Source organism: Acomys minous (assembly GCF_964271855.1).
Source record: "Acomys minous genome assembly, chromosome: 6".
NCBI lineage: Eukaryota > Metazoa > Chordata > Mammalia > Rodentia > Muridae > Acomys > Acomys minous.
In genome coordinates this window covers 87,680,309-87,692,439 of record NC_140487.1, presented here as the reverse complement: position 1 = coordinate 87,692,439, position 12,131 = coordinate 87,680,309, and the positions used below count along the sequence as shown (strand labels likewise).

General features: G+C 46.2%; 1 protein-coding gene across 1 annotated transcript in view; it reads left to right on the top strand.

The window, feature by feature from the left end:
* Window positions 1-3,050: 3,050 nt before the first annotated feature.
* ZYG11B (zyg-11 family member B, cell cycle regulator) overlaps window positions 3,051-12,131 on the top strand; it is a 53,591-nt gene continuing 44,510 nt past the window's right edge. Inside the window, exon 1 of the mRNA XM_084784558.1 lies at window positions 3,051-3,282. Within this exon, the coding sequence (XP_084640684.1) occupies window positions 3,253-3,282 (30 nt within the window). The 5' untranslated portion in view covers window positions 3,051-3,252. The remainder of the gene's footprint in view (window positions 3,283-12,131) is intronic.

Sequence of the window (12,131 nt, the reverse complement as noted above, 5' to 3'; positions counted from 1 at the left end):
TCCCCATATGCTCCCTCCTCTTCCCCTCAGCGGCGTTTGTGCCCAGACTGTCATCCCTGACCTCTCCCTCCCCTACATTCTCGCGCCAAATAACACCTTTTTGCTTGTTCCCCTGGTTTAACCCCGATCGTCTATGCCCCTACCTTCCTTTCCTCCAAAGACTGGTGTGTTCTTGTTATTCTTCTTCCCCGTTTTACTGTTCATGACCCCGACTCATTTTTAAATTTCCTGGAGGGGGGAATTTCCCTAACCCTAACCCTGCCTCCCCCTGGCTTACTACTCTTCTCCCCACCCTGCTCGGGCCCCTCGTTGGTGTTCTCCTTCTATTATCCTTTGGCCCATGGGCTTTCAACCGTCTTACAGGGTTCGTTAAAAGTCAGGTTGAAGCTGCCACCAAGAATATCCAGGTTCACTACCACCGCCTGGAGACTGAGGACCCAAATGAGACTTCTATTACCATCCAGGAGATATCACCTACGCCTCAGTCGGTTACCTATGGGCGGCCTTTACAGTTCCCGAGGATGCAGAACGCTGGATGGCGAGCCTGGTTGTGCCCTCGGCGCCTTTGGTAAACCTGTGCAAGCCCTCCCCCATATCTTTTGGCCTGAGCCCACCTTGACCTGACCCGTGATAGTGCCTGGTAAGTCAGAGACGGAGCGATCGGATAAGTCTCGGTTATCAGACGTCGGTCGGTCCTTGGTGGGAGGACAGACCATAGGCGTGGTAAGATTGAGCATCGATCCTCTAGCAGGCTCAGGCCATCGCGAGGCCCCCTTTCCTTGGGAATTTGGCCGGTCCAGAATAACTGTTGTCCTGAAACACTTGGACACTAGTGATTCTCAAACATACTGCCATCCTGTAACAATGACTGGTGACCTCCTAAAGGTCACTCGCTGGGCTGTAAGGTCTCCCTCAGGCCAAAGTAAACAAAAAAGGGTGAGAGCTGCATGTTTGAAAGGATTCAGATGAAGAATGATCCTGTGGCAAAGGGTCCTGGGTTATGTCTCCAGAAACATGTGAGCTTCTGTGTGTGCATGTGCGCATGCTCACACATACACACACATACATACACACATACACACACATACACACACATACACACACATACATACAGACATACATACACATACACACATACATACACACATTCACACATACATACATACACACATATACACACATACATACACACATATACACACATACACACATATACACACATACATACACACATATACACACATACATACACACATATACACACATACATACACACATATACACACATACATACACACATGCACACACATACATATACACATATACACAGGCACCCACAAATGCACGCGTGCACATACACAGCTTGTGCTTGGTATACCTATCTATATTTTCCAAGATTTATCTACTTGTTTTTAATTCATTTTAATTTTATGCGCATTCAAACTGACAGTAAGCTTTGGGGTTTCCTCCGAGCTTTGGCTTCACAGCAGGTTCAGGATTGAAGCTTTTAAAAACATTTTAACTTATTTTATGTGCATGGGTGTTTTGCCTGCATGAACACACGTACACCATGGGCATGCCTGATGCCCTTGGCGGGTCAGAAATGGTGTCTGGTTCTAGGCCTGGTGCACATGACTTTAATGCCAGCACTTGGGAGGGAGGGAGGCACAGGGGGATCTCTGTGAGTTCAAGGCCAGCTTGGTCTACATGGTGAGTTCCAGGACAGCCAGGGTTATGTAGAGAGACCCTGTCTCAGAAAGCCAAAAATATAACAGGAGAAAAAAAAAAGGTAGGATGCCTGGGCCTACAGTTGTGAGCTGCCATGGGGGTGCTAGAAACTGAATCCAGATTCTCCTCAAAAGCAATGAGTGTCCTTACTGTTGAGCCATCTCCTGCTCTAGGATTGATTCTTTAAATCAATATATATATATATATATGTATATATATATATATATAAATTTAGTTTTAATTAATGTGCATTGGTGTGAGGGTGTCAGATCTTGGAGTTACAGACAGTTGTGAGCTGCCATGTGGGTGCTGGGAATTGAACCTGGGTCCTTCGGAAGAGCAGGCAGTGATCTTAACCACTGAGCCATCTCTCCAGCCCAAACAAAATATTAGTGTCATTATTTCTTTCATGTGTGTGAGTGTTTTGCCTGTGTGAACTATGTGCACTGTGTACGTGTCTGGTGTCCCCAGAGGCCATAAGAGGGTGTCAGATCTTCTGAAACTGTTAGCCATGGCTGTGAACCACAAAGTGGATGCTGGGCGTTGAATCTGGATCCTCGGGAAGAGCAGACGGCGCGCCATTAACTGCTGAGCTATGTTCCAGGCCCAGGAGGTTTTGAGGTTTCTGTTTTGTTTTGTTTTGTTTTTTGATAGTATAAGGAAAAGAGAGAAGGAATGGAAGAAAGAAAGTGAGTACTGAAAATGGCTTTCACCATGGGCAACTCAAAAAATGAGGTGCTGAAAGCACTGTGAGGAAAATGAAAGGAAGTGGGGCCCAATGGCATTCAGTTTTTGAGTAAGTTGAAAGGTGAGGTATTGGAGAGTGAGCTAGAAAGGAGGGAAAGTTAGATGGTCAATATTGAGATTGTGGGGTCTGACGATGTGGCTCAACAGCAGGCAGAACGCTTGCCTATAAGATATGCTATGGGGAGAGACCCTGCCTCAAAAAAAAAACAAACAACAAAACAAATCATGTTAACAGAATGCTAAAATCACCAATAACGACGGCAACATAATGAATGACTTGTGAATCAAATGCTAAAATGTGAAGAATGAGGGTAAGCTCTGCCATCTCCTGGAGGTTACGTTTTAAAGCCCTTCCAGTCAGAAATCCGTGTTGGAGGGTGCTGTCCCCTTTAAGGAATGACGCTTTGGGAAGGGAAGAGTCCGTGCTGGGACGGGGCGGGGCCTCTAGGGGGCGGGACCTCGTGGGGGGGCGGGGCGGGGCGCGGCCGGCACGGGGGGAGAGGGGCGGGACTTCTGAGGGGGGCAGGGCGCGGCCGGCACGGGGAGAGGGGCGGGGCGCAGCGGGCGGGGCGAGCGGGGCGGAGTCTGTGTTTCGGTCCGGCTGCGGCTGCGGCTGCGGCTGTGGGCTGTACTTCAGAAGAGCGAGGCCGACCGAGCCCTGGGTCCAGCCCGGAGCCGCTGCCTGACCCGAGCCTTCTGGAGCCCTCGCGCCGGCTGATCGTAGGCTCGGGCTCGGCCCCGGCCCGCCGCCGCCGCCGCACGCAGGGCCGAGGCTGCATGCCGGAGGACCAGGCCCACGCAGCCATGGTGAGCTAGCGCGGCCTGCCTACCCCCTCCCCGCCCCCCTCCAACCCCCGGGGTGGCCCGGGGACGTTGGGCAGCCGTTCTCACCCCTCTTCCCGCACCCTCGGCCTCCGGCACTCGTTCCCCATCCACCCATAGGAGCGAACCCCTTTAGGGGACATCCTTTAATATCCCTCCTCTTCGGTGACACCCTTTTGTTCCCCCCCCCACCCCCTCCCCCGTGACAGCCTCCTTCAGTTCTCTTCGAGGGATTTCTCCCCCCTCCCCCGTCCTTAACCCTTCCCTTTCTTTTTCTCCTCAACCCTCTTACCTTTCTCCTCTGTGATCTTTAGCCTCCCCTCCCCCCTTCCTCCCTCGTTTTCGTTCCGCGCTTTGCTTGTTTTCCCTCTTAGACCACTTTCACCATTTTTTTTTTTTATCTCCACCGCCCTCTTTTCCCCCTTGGTCCTCGATCGTCCTCGTTTCCTCTGCCCCTTGTCGGATGTCCTCGGTCGCCGGCTCGCACGTCTGTCCCCACTTCCTTCTGTAAGGGTCTAAGCAGGAACAATTTGAAAGCAATTGCTTCCCGGGAGCTGTTGGGTGGGCGCGTACAGATTGGTAGCCTTTCTTTCTTTTTTCTGTTGTGGATGGCGGAAGCAGGAAAGATTGGAGGTATGGAAGAATAGTCTGGAAGCTTTACTACCTAGTGTCGCTGCAAAAACCTGAGTGATTGATGGTGTGTTACACAGTACATATTGTGGCCTTATGGTATCATCTGGCCTTTTGACAGAAATAACCAAGGAGATTTTGAAATGTTTATTTTGAGTGTTTTCATGTGGAGTTACAGTTTGGGAAATTAAAAATCTTTTGTAATTTGCAGGCTTGGCAGTTGTTACTCAGAACAAATGATTTGTTTTTGTTGGGAGGCAGAGGCCAAGGGCATTTGAGGTCTGAAAATCAGTCTGGCGGATTGTGACAGTCTTCCGAATACCTTCCTTGTGAAGGGTGCGTTTGTTTTGCCCTTTCTGTCCTTTCTTGGAGGAACCTTTTCTTTGCCTCTGCTTCAAAATGGCTGTGACTACAGTTCATTCTTAAGTGAGTTGAGTTTCCTGTGCTTTGCAGTGTACATAGGGAAAACATTTGTTTCATTGTATACAATAAGCTAAATTCTGACTTCTGGGAGGAATATTGCATTCTAGTAAAAAAGAATTCTGGCTAATCATCATAGTTTCCTAGGTTGTTTCCCTCCATCTGATTTTTAGGGAGGTAATTTACTGTCTGTCATTTAACCTGTGAACATTCCCCAAGACCCTTCATTCGTTGTCACTCTGCCGCAAACTGCCTCCTTCACTTTCATCAGTGTCACTGTGTGGTAATCTGTTCCTTCCCAAGGAAACAACTGGGCCTTAATTCCCTTTATTCCCACTTGAATGATTTGATTTATGCTCTCACTTCCCTACCTGACAAATATAGCCTCACACTGAAATTTGAGCCACCCAGCAGACTTACTCAGAGTGAGTAGATGTGTCTTTTGGTGCAAAAAGGAATATAGTGAGATGTAGTGATAGCTCTTTTCAGACTAAAGAGCCATGTTGCTGGAGACATATCGGACTGCCAGGCTTTTGGAGTCTAGGGCCTTCCTCCTGAGCCTTGAGTGTACAAAAAGGATTGAGATTCAAGAGAGTCATTTTAGCCTAAAAGATGAATAGAATTTAATGAACCATTTGAGAAAAAAGAAGAAAGCTTCATTATAAATGTGAGTAGAAAGAAATTTTAGGTGTGTTATGAGAGCTGGGTGTGGTGGTGCATGCATTTAGTCCCAGTACTGGGGAGGCAGAGACAGTTGGATCCCAGAGTTCGAGGTCAGCCTTGTCAATAGAGTGAGTTCCAGAACAGCTAGGGCTACACAGAAACTGTAGTGAAGGATTACTTGCTTGCTGCTTGGAATGATGGAAGAAACAGGATGTGTAGTAGGAAATGATGTGAAAAATATATTGTCTTAGTCCATTTAGGTTGCTGTAACAAAATGCCATGAGAAGGCTAGCTTATAAACAACAGAAAGTTTTGGAACATAGAAAGTTCAGGGACAGGCACCAGCACATTCAGTGTCTGAAAGGGGTTTTCTTTTCCCCCCATGAATATGTGTATGCAATATGTATATAGTGTATGTACATATGTGTGCAGAAGTGCTCATGTACATGTGTATATGTGTGTATGCATGTGTACGTGTGTGGAGGCCAGAGTTTTTTTTTTTTTTTTTTAATGTGTATGAGTGTCTTGCCTTGGTACATGATGTGCACTGCAGGTGTGCCTGCTGCCTGTGGAGCTATGTATGCGTGGTTGTAAGCCATTGTTTGGGAAGTGAACTCTGGTTCTTTGAAAGAGCAACAGGTGTGCATAACTGCTGAGGCTTCTCCAACTCCCCTTTACTTATCCAAGTGTTTTGAGGCAGACTTCTTACTGGGCCTGATGCTTGTCCCTTTGGATCTGCCTATCCCCACCTCCCAGCACCAGGGTTACAGGCGCACATTGCCATGCCCTTCTCTGGTGTGTGTTGAAGATCTGACTTCAGGTGCTCAGGCTTTCAAGGAAGGTGCCTGTACTGGTGGTTACTCCCCAGCTCTCCTTTGTTACTGTCCTTCAGCAAAGCCTCAGTGTAGCCCAGGGTGCTTCAAAACTCACTCTGGAGTCTGTGGCTCAGGCCTGGGATCCCAGCACTTGGGGAGTGAGTTCGAGGCCAGCCTGGTCTACAAAGCGAATCCAGGACAGCCAAGGCTACACAGAGAAACCCTGTCTCAAAAAACCCCAAAACAAACAAACCAACCCTCAAAACTAACAAAAACAAAAAACCCCTCCCTGTGTAGTGGAGGACGATCTTGAATTCCTGATCCCCCTACCTCTGCCTCCCCTAGTGCTGAGATTTCCATGTGTGCCTCAGCACTGGCTCATGTGGAGCTGTGTGTTGAACCTAGACCCCTGTGCATGCTAAGCAAAGACTCTGACAGCTGAGTCCCCCTATTTTGTTTTTAAGAGTCTTATTACATAGCTCTGGCTTGTGATGTAGTACTGGCTCGTCTCCAGCTGGAAGGTGTCTTCCTGCCACAGGAAGGGCATCATAAGGGCTGGCATGCACCACCATGCCAAATATTTACTGGGAATTTTTGCCCTGGTTCATCAATGGCATATTTTCCCTCTATCTCCATGTGATGGAGGAACAAGGCTGCTCCTTGGGGCTTCTTTTATATAAGGGCACTAGTCTCATTCAAAGGGTTCTGCGTAGGTGATCTGATCACTTTCCAAAGGACTTACCTCCTTAAGCATCACCTTGTTGGCGAGAATAGGCAGTCAACATATGAGTTTGGGGGAAACAAATTCAGACCACAGCAGATAATTGGGTATTATTGTGTTTTAAACTTCATATTCAACTAATGAGTTGTTCTTGTTAAAACATGGACACACAGTAAGAGTATATGGGAGGGTGAAGAGGGAGAACACTGGGCCATTGTGTGCTAGAAATTGCTAATAGCGGTACTTTTTGTTTTCTTGCACAGTAGTTTGATATAGTTAGTAAATAATTGAATGATTAGTATAAAGCTTTGTATTATATCTTTTCAAGCATTTGTTATGGTGCACTTTGAATACTTGAGGTATTTAAGGCAGAGGTTCTTAGCATGTACTGTGAGTCAGGGAGGGCTTGAGCCTGACTGAGGGTTGCATTTCTTACAAGAACTCTTGTAATGCTGATGCTTCAGACTTAAGATACAGCCCTGACCGTTCATTCACCTAACACTGTTTCTGGAGTGCCATCTGACTGTTTTAATTGGGAATGCCACAGATTGTAAAACAGGTGTGGTCCCTGCCGTTATGTGCCTTTATGTATGTAGAGTAGTTTTACATGTGAATGGTTTTAGCATACTTAAAAATGTGCTAAGAAGGCTGGGCCTGGTGGTGCACTCATTTAATCCCAGCACTCCAGCACTCGGGAGGCAGAGGCAGGTGGATCACTGTGAGTTCGAGGCCAGCCTGGTCTACAGAGTGAGTCCAGGACAGCCAAGGCTACACAGAGAAACCCTGTCTCAAAAAACAAACAAACAAACAAACAAACAAAAAGTGCTAAGAAAGACATGATAGCATCATAGAATGTGACAGTCAGTGTAATTTTGTAAAGGGTCCTTGTTTCAAGTGAAAACTTGAGGAATTAACTTAGAAGAGCTCTGTTACGGAGAGACTAGTGTAGTTAGAAGGAAGCCCCTGTGCAGTTAACTTGCCTCCCAAGAAAGTCAGGGAAACCCTGATTGTCCTGCCTACTCAAAAGATAAAAAACAAAAGCAATAGCAAAAACCCTTCAGTCATAAAATCTCTGTTATGCAGCTCTTTCATAGAATATATCTCAATAGCTATATTTTACATTTCTAGCTGTTACTATTGATTAGAGTCTGTCTCATCTTTAGAGTATAACACATTGGTGCAGAGATGGTTTTTGGCCAGCTGCTAAGAACTGGGCAATATTGTGTAGGCACCTTGGTTACAGTGGTTTAATCGAAGGGCTTGGGAGGCAGAGAGGCAGATTTCTGAGTTCAAGGCCATCCCGTACTACAGAGTGAGTTCCAGGACATCCAAGACTACACAGAGAAATCCTGTCTCAAAACAAAACAAAACAAACAAAAATGGACACAGTGGTACATGACTTTAATTCCAGCACTCCAGCACTCGAGAGGCAGAGGCAGGAGGATCTCTGTGAGTTTGAGGCCACCCTGGTCTACAAAGCGAGTCCTGGACAGCCAGGGCTACACAGGGAAAACGTGACTCAAAAAACTAAACCAAACCATTAGAAACAACAATATAATAGCTTGAATGTGAAATGTCTTCCACATGCTCTTGTGTTTGACGTTGACTTCCATATGGTCATCCAGTTGTAGGTTGTGGAACCTCTAAGCGGGTGGCCCACCTGGGCAAACGCACTGCCACAGGGCAGGCTTTCTGAGTGGAGGCCTTAGCCGTTTGCTGTGTAACTGCTGGTGGGATTGGTGAAATGTAACCAACTGCCTCGCTGCCACTGACGTGCGGTTCCCTCCAAGTGGAACATGTCCCTTCAACTGTGAGCCAAATGCCCTTCCCTTCAGTTGTTTTTGTCAGGCAGTTCTAGCACTGATGAGAAGAGTCAGGACACAGAAAATGCTGAACGTACGGAGTGCAGAGGGGCGAGGATGAAGGCACAGCTGTAGTGCTTCTGAGCTTGTAGCTGGGTCGCTGTGTTACAAGTCTATCCAAGACTGTCATGGAAAAGGGAGAAGCTCATGGCCTCCTGCCCTTCCCTGAAGAGGAAGGGGATCGGTGGGAAGGGGACAGGAGACTCGCAAAGGAGGCTGGGGGCTGGTGCATGCCTTAGTCTCTGGGCACGCTGGGGCCTCAGGAGGTTAAAGCCTTCATGGTGGTCTTGAGGTCAGCCTGTGAGACAGGAGACCCTCTCTCAAAAAGCAAAGCAAAGTAACGAAAGTCACTAAAGGCAGCGTGTAGGCTAGGCAGGACGTGTTCTAGAGGCTAGGGGGAGCATGGAGGGTCTGGTATGAGACAAACCCACCTCTGATCAGATTGAGGAGGACCCTGTTATCTTGAAAAGCTTGTTGTTGTTTGCTGCTTTTCTGAGATGGGCTCTTGCTGTATTGTCCAGGCTGGACTTGAACTGGTGGACTTAGGTAATCTCTGTCTTACCCTCCCACGTGCTAGGACTACAGTCACAGGCTACTGTGCCCAGGCGGAAAGAGTTTGGAATAGTGCTATATTTGAGGTGAATTGTGGAATATGATCTAAGATGGGGACAGCTTTTATTCAGTCCACTCTCACTGTGTTATAGTAGCAGTGATTTATTTGAAATTATTTCAGAATTATTACTATATTGTTCAGTGTGTGTACGGAGGTCAAACAGTAACTTAGAACAGCCCTTTCCTTCCGCCTCTGGGACCTGAGGATTGAACTCAGGAATCAAACTCAGGTCTTTAGGAGCTCAGATTGTAAGTCTTTCAGCAAGTGCCTTTACTAGCTGAGCTATATCACCAGCCCAGTTGTAGTGATTTAAGTAGGAGGAAAGTATATAAGAAAATGAATGGCAAGGATCTGCCATAGTACTTTTTGGTTAAGTGCATTTCCTGTAGGGACCTCTCTGCGGAGTTGGAAAGGGCAGACTGTTGAAATTTTGCTCAATTCTCAGTTTCTTATAAGCTGCCTTTAGGCATTTATGAGATTATTAAAAACAGTACACATACCTGTAAGGAAGGTACAAGAAGATTGTGAGTTTTAGACCAGCCTGGACTAGTAAGCCTGACTCAAAAACAAAAAACCCTGAAGGGTTTGGAGTATATATAACTCAGTCTTAGAATACTTGCTCAGCATGTGCAAGGCATGGTGTTAGATTCCCCAGGACCACAAAACAACAAAGGATATACTTACTAAAATCCTATATTCTTTACACAGAGTTCTTGTAAAAGTCATGTTTTAGAGTATTAGCATTTTCTAACTTTATTAAATTTTTGGTTGCTTTTAAAGATTTTTTTGGTAGCTGAGCATATTGGTACACATTTTTAACCCCAGCGCTGTGGACACAGAGGCAGGCAGGACTTTCTGAGTTCTAGGCCAGCCAGAGCTACACTGTGAGACCCTGTCTCAAAGAAAATATATATATATATATAACATTTTTGTGGTGTTGAGTATTAAACTCAACTTTGTTCCCGTAAGGCAAGTGCGCTTCTTTGAGCTGTATCCCTGTTTGTTGGGTTGTTGATACCATCTTTACTGTCCTGTGGTGAGTGAGTATAGATTATATTAAGTATTTAGTCATCCTGTAAAAATATATGAGACACATTACACTTATAGGAAGCTAAAAGTTAAGCAAAGAATAACTTTAATCATGTTCTTTTAAATTACTTAGGTTTTGTTTTTGTTTTTTTGTTTTTTGAGACAGGGTTTCTCTGTGTAGCCTTGACTGTCCTGGACTTGCTTTGTAGATAGGCTGGCCTAGAATTCACAAAGATCCACATGCCTCTGCCTCCCTAGTGCTGGGATTAAAGGCGTGCGCCACCATGCCCGGCCCTTATTTATTTATTATGTATACAGTGCGCTGTCTGCATGTACACCTGCAGGCCAGAAGATTACATTATACATGGTTGTGAGCCACCATGTGGTTGCTGGGAATTGAACTCAGGGCCTCTGGAAGAGCAGTCAGTGCTCTTAACCTCTGAGCCATTTCTCCAGCCCCAAGTTTCATTTTTCTTTCTTTCTTTTTTTCTTTTATAGCCCTTGCTGGCCTAGAGCTCACAATATAGACTATGCTGACACACAGCCTCAGAGCACCACCTGCTTGTCTCCGGTGTGCTGGGATTAAAGGCATGTGTTGCCATCACCAACTAACAATGTGTTTAAGGTTATTGAATCCCAAGAATACATCTTTGTTACCTTCTGAATAAATAATACTTCCGTAAGGCTCCAAAGTATGAAATACAGTTAGATATGGGCCTTGTCACATACGGTGTCTATTCCTTGTTATAAGACAGGGCACACTGGGCATGGCAGAACCACCTGTAGTCACAGGACGTGGGAGACTGAGGTAGGAGGATCAAGGGTTCAAGACCAACTACACAGGGAATTGGAGACGGCCAGCATGAAGTGCACAGGAGAAGACACTGGAGAGATGGCTCAGTCGTTAAGAGCACTTTTTGGTCTTGCGAAGGATCCAGGTTTGATTCCCAGCACCCACATGGTAGTTTACAACCATCTGTAACTCCAGTTCTGGGGGATCCTATGGCCTCTTCTGACCTCAGAAAGCAGCGGGAATACATGTGGTGCACAAACATTCATGCAAACAAAACACACAAAATGAATAAATCTTTTTTTTTTCTAAATTTATTATGTATACAGTGTTCTGCCTGCATGTACACCTGCACAGAAGAGGGCATCAGATCTCATTGTGGGTGGTTGTGAGCCACCATGTGGTTGCTGGGAATTGAAGTCAGGCCCTCTGGAAGAGCAGCCAGTAATCTTAACCTCTGAGCCAAAATGAATAAATCTTAACAAAACAACAACAAAAACTAAATTGTGGCTGGGAGATGGCTCGTTTGATAAAAATGGTAGCATGCCAGCACGAGTACTAGAGTTTTGGTCCCCAGCACCCATCTGAAAATCTTTCTAGAACCTGTGGTCCAACTGCTGGGGAGTAAGAGGTGGAAGATCACTGGGCTTTCTGGCCAGGCCATCTAGCTGAATGGGTGGATTCCAGATTCAGTGAGAAACCTTGTTTCAAAAAAAATAAAATTAGGTGGAGGGTTTTTTAAGTGTGAGTTTTCACTAGGTGGAGTTTTATTGAGTAAGAGTTTAAGAGGGGAAAAAGATTCCAAGAAAGAGGGATGGCGAGACAATTTATCAAGTGATGGCACTTGCCACTGAGCCTGATGACCTGAGTTCAGTCCCCGGGGCTCAAATGGTGAGTTCCAGATTCTCTCTTAAACAACAGCATGGTCTGGTAGGATGGCATAGCTAGTAAACTGCCATTCAAGCCTGGCAGTCTGTGTTTGATCTGAGGCACCCAGGTAAAGGTGAAAGGAGAGACTGACTCCGAAGTTGTCCTATGGCTTCTGCACATGCAACATGGCACGTACATCCCCCGATTACATACACTAAACAGACATACATGACAATACTAACAGGCTGGTATGGCTCAGTTGGTAGAGTGCTTGCCTAACATGTAGAAGAAATCCTGAGTTCTATTTTCTAGCACTTAATAAGCCAGATGTGATGGTGCATACTTACCTCAAAAACAAACAAAACCCCCAACAAGTGTGGTAGCACGCACCTTTAATCCCAGCGCAAAGGAGGCAGAGGCA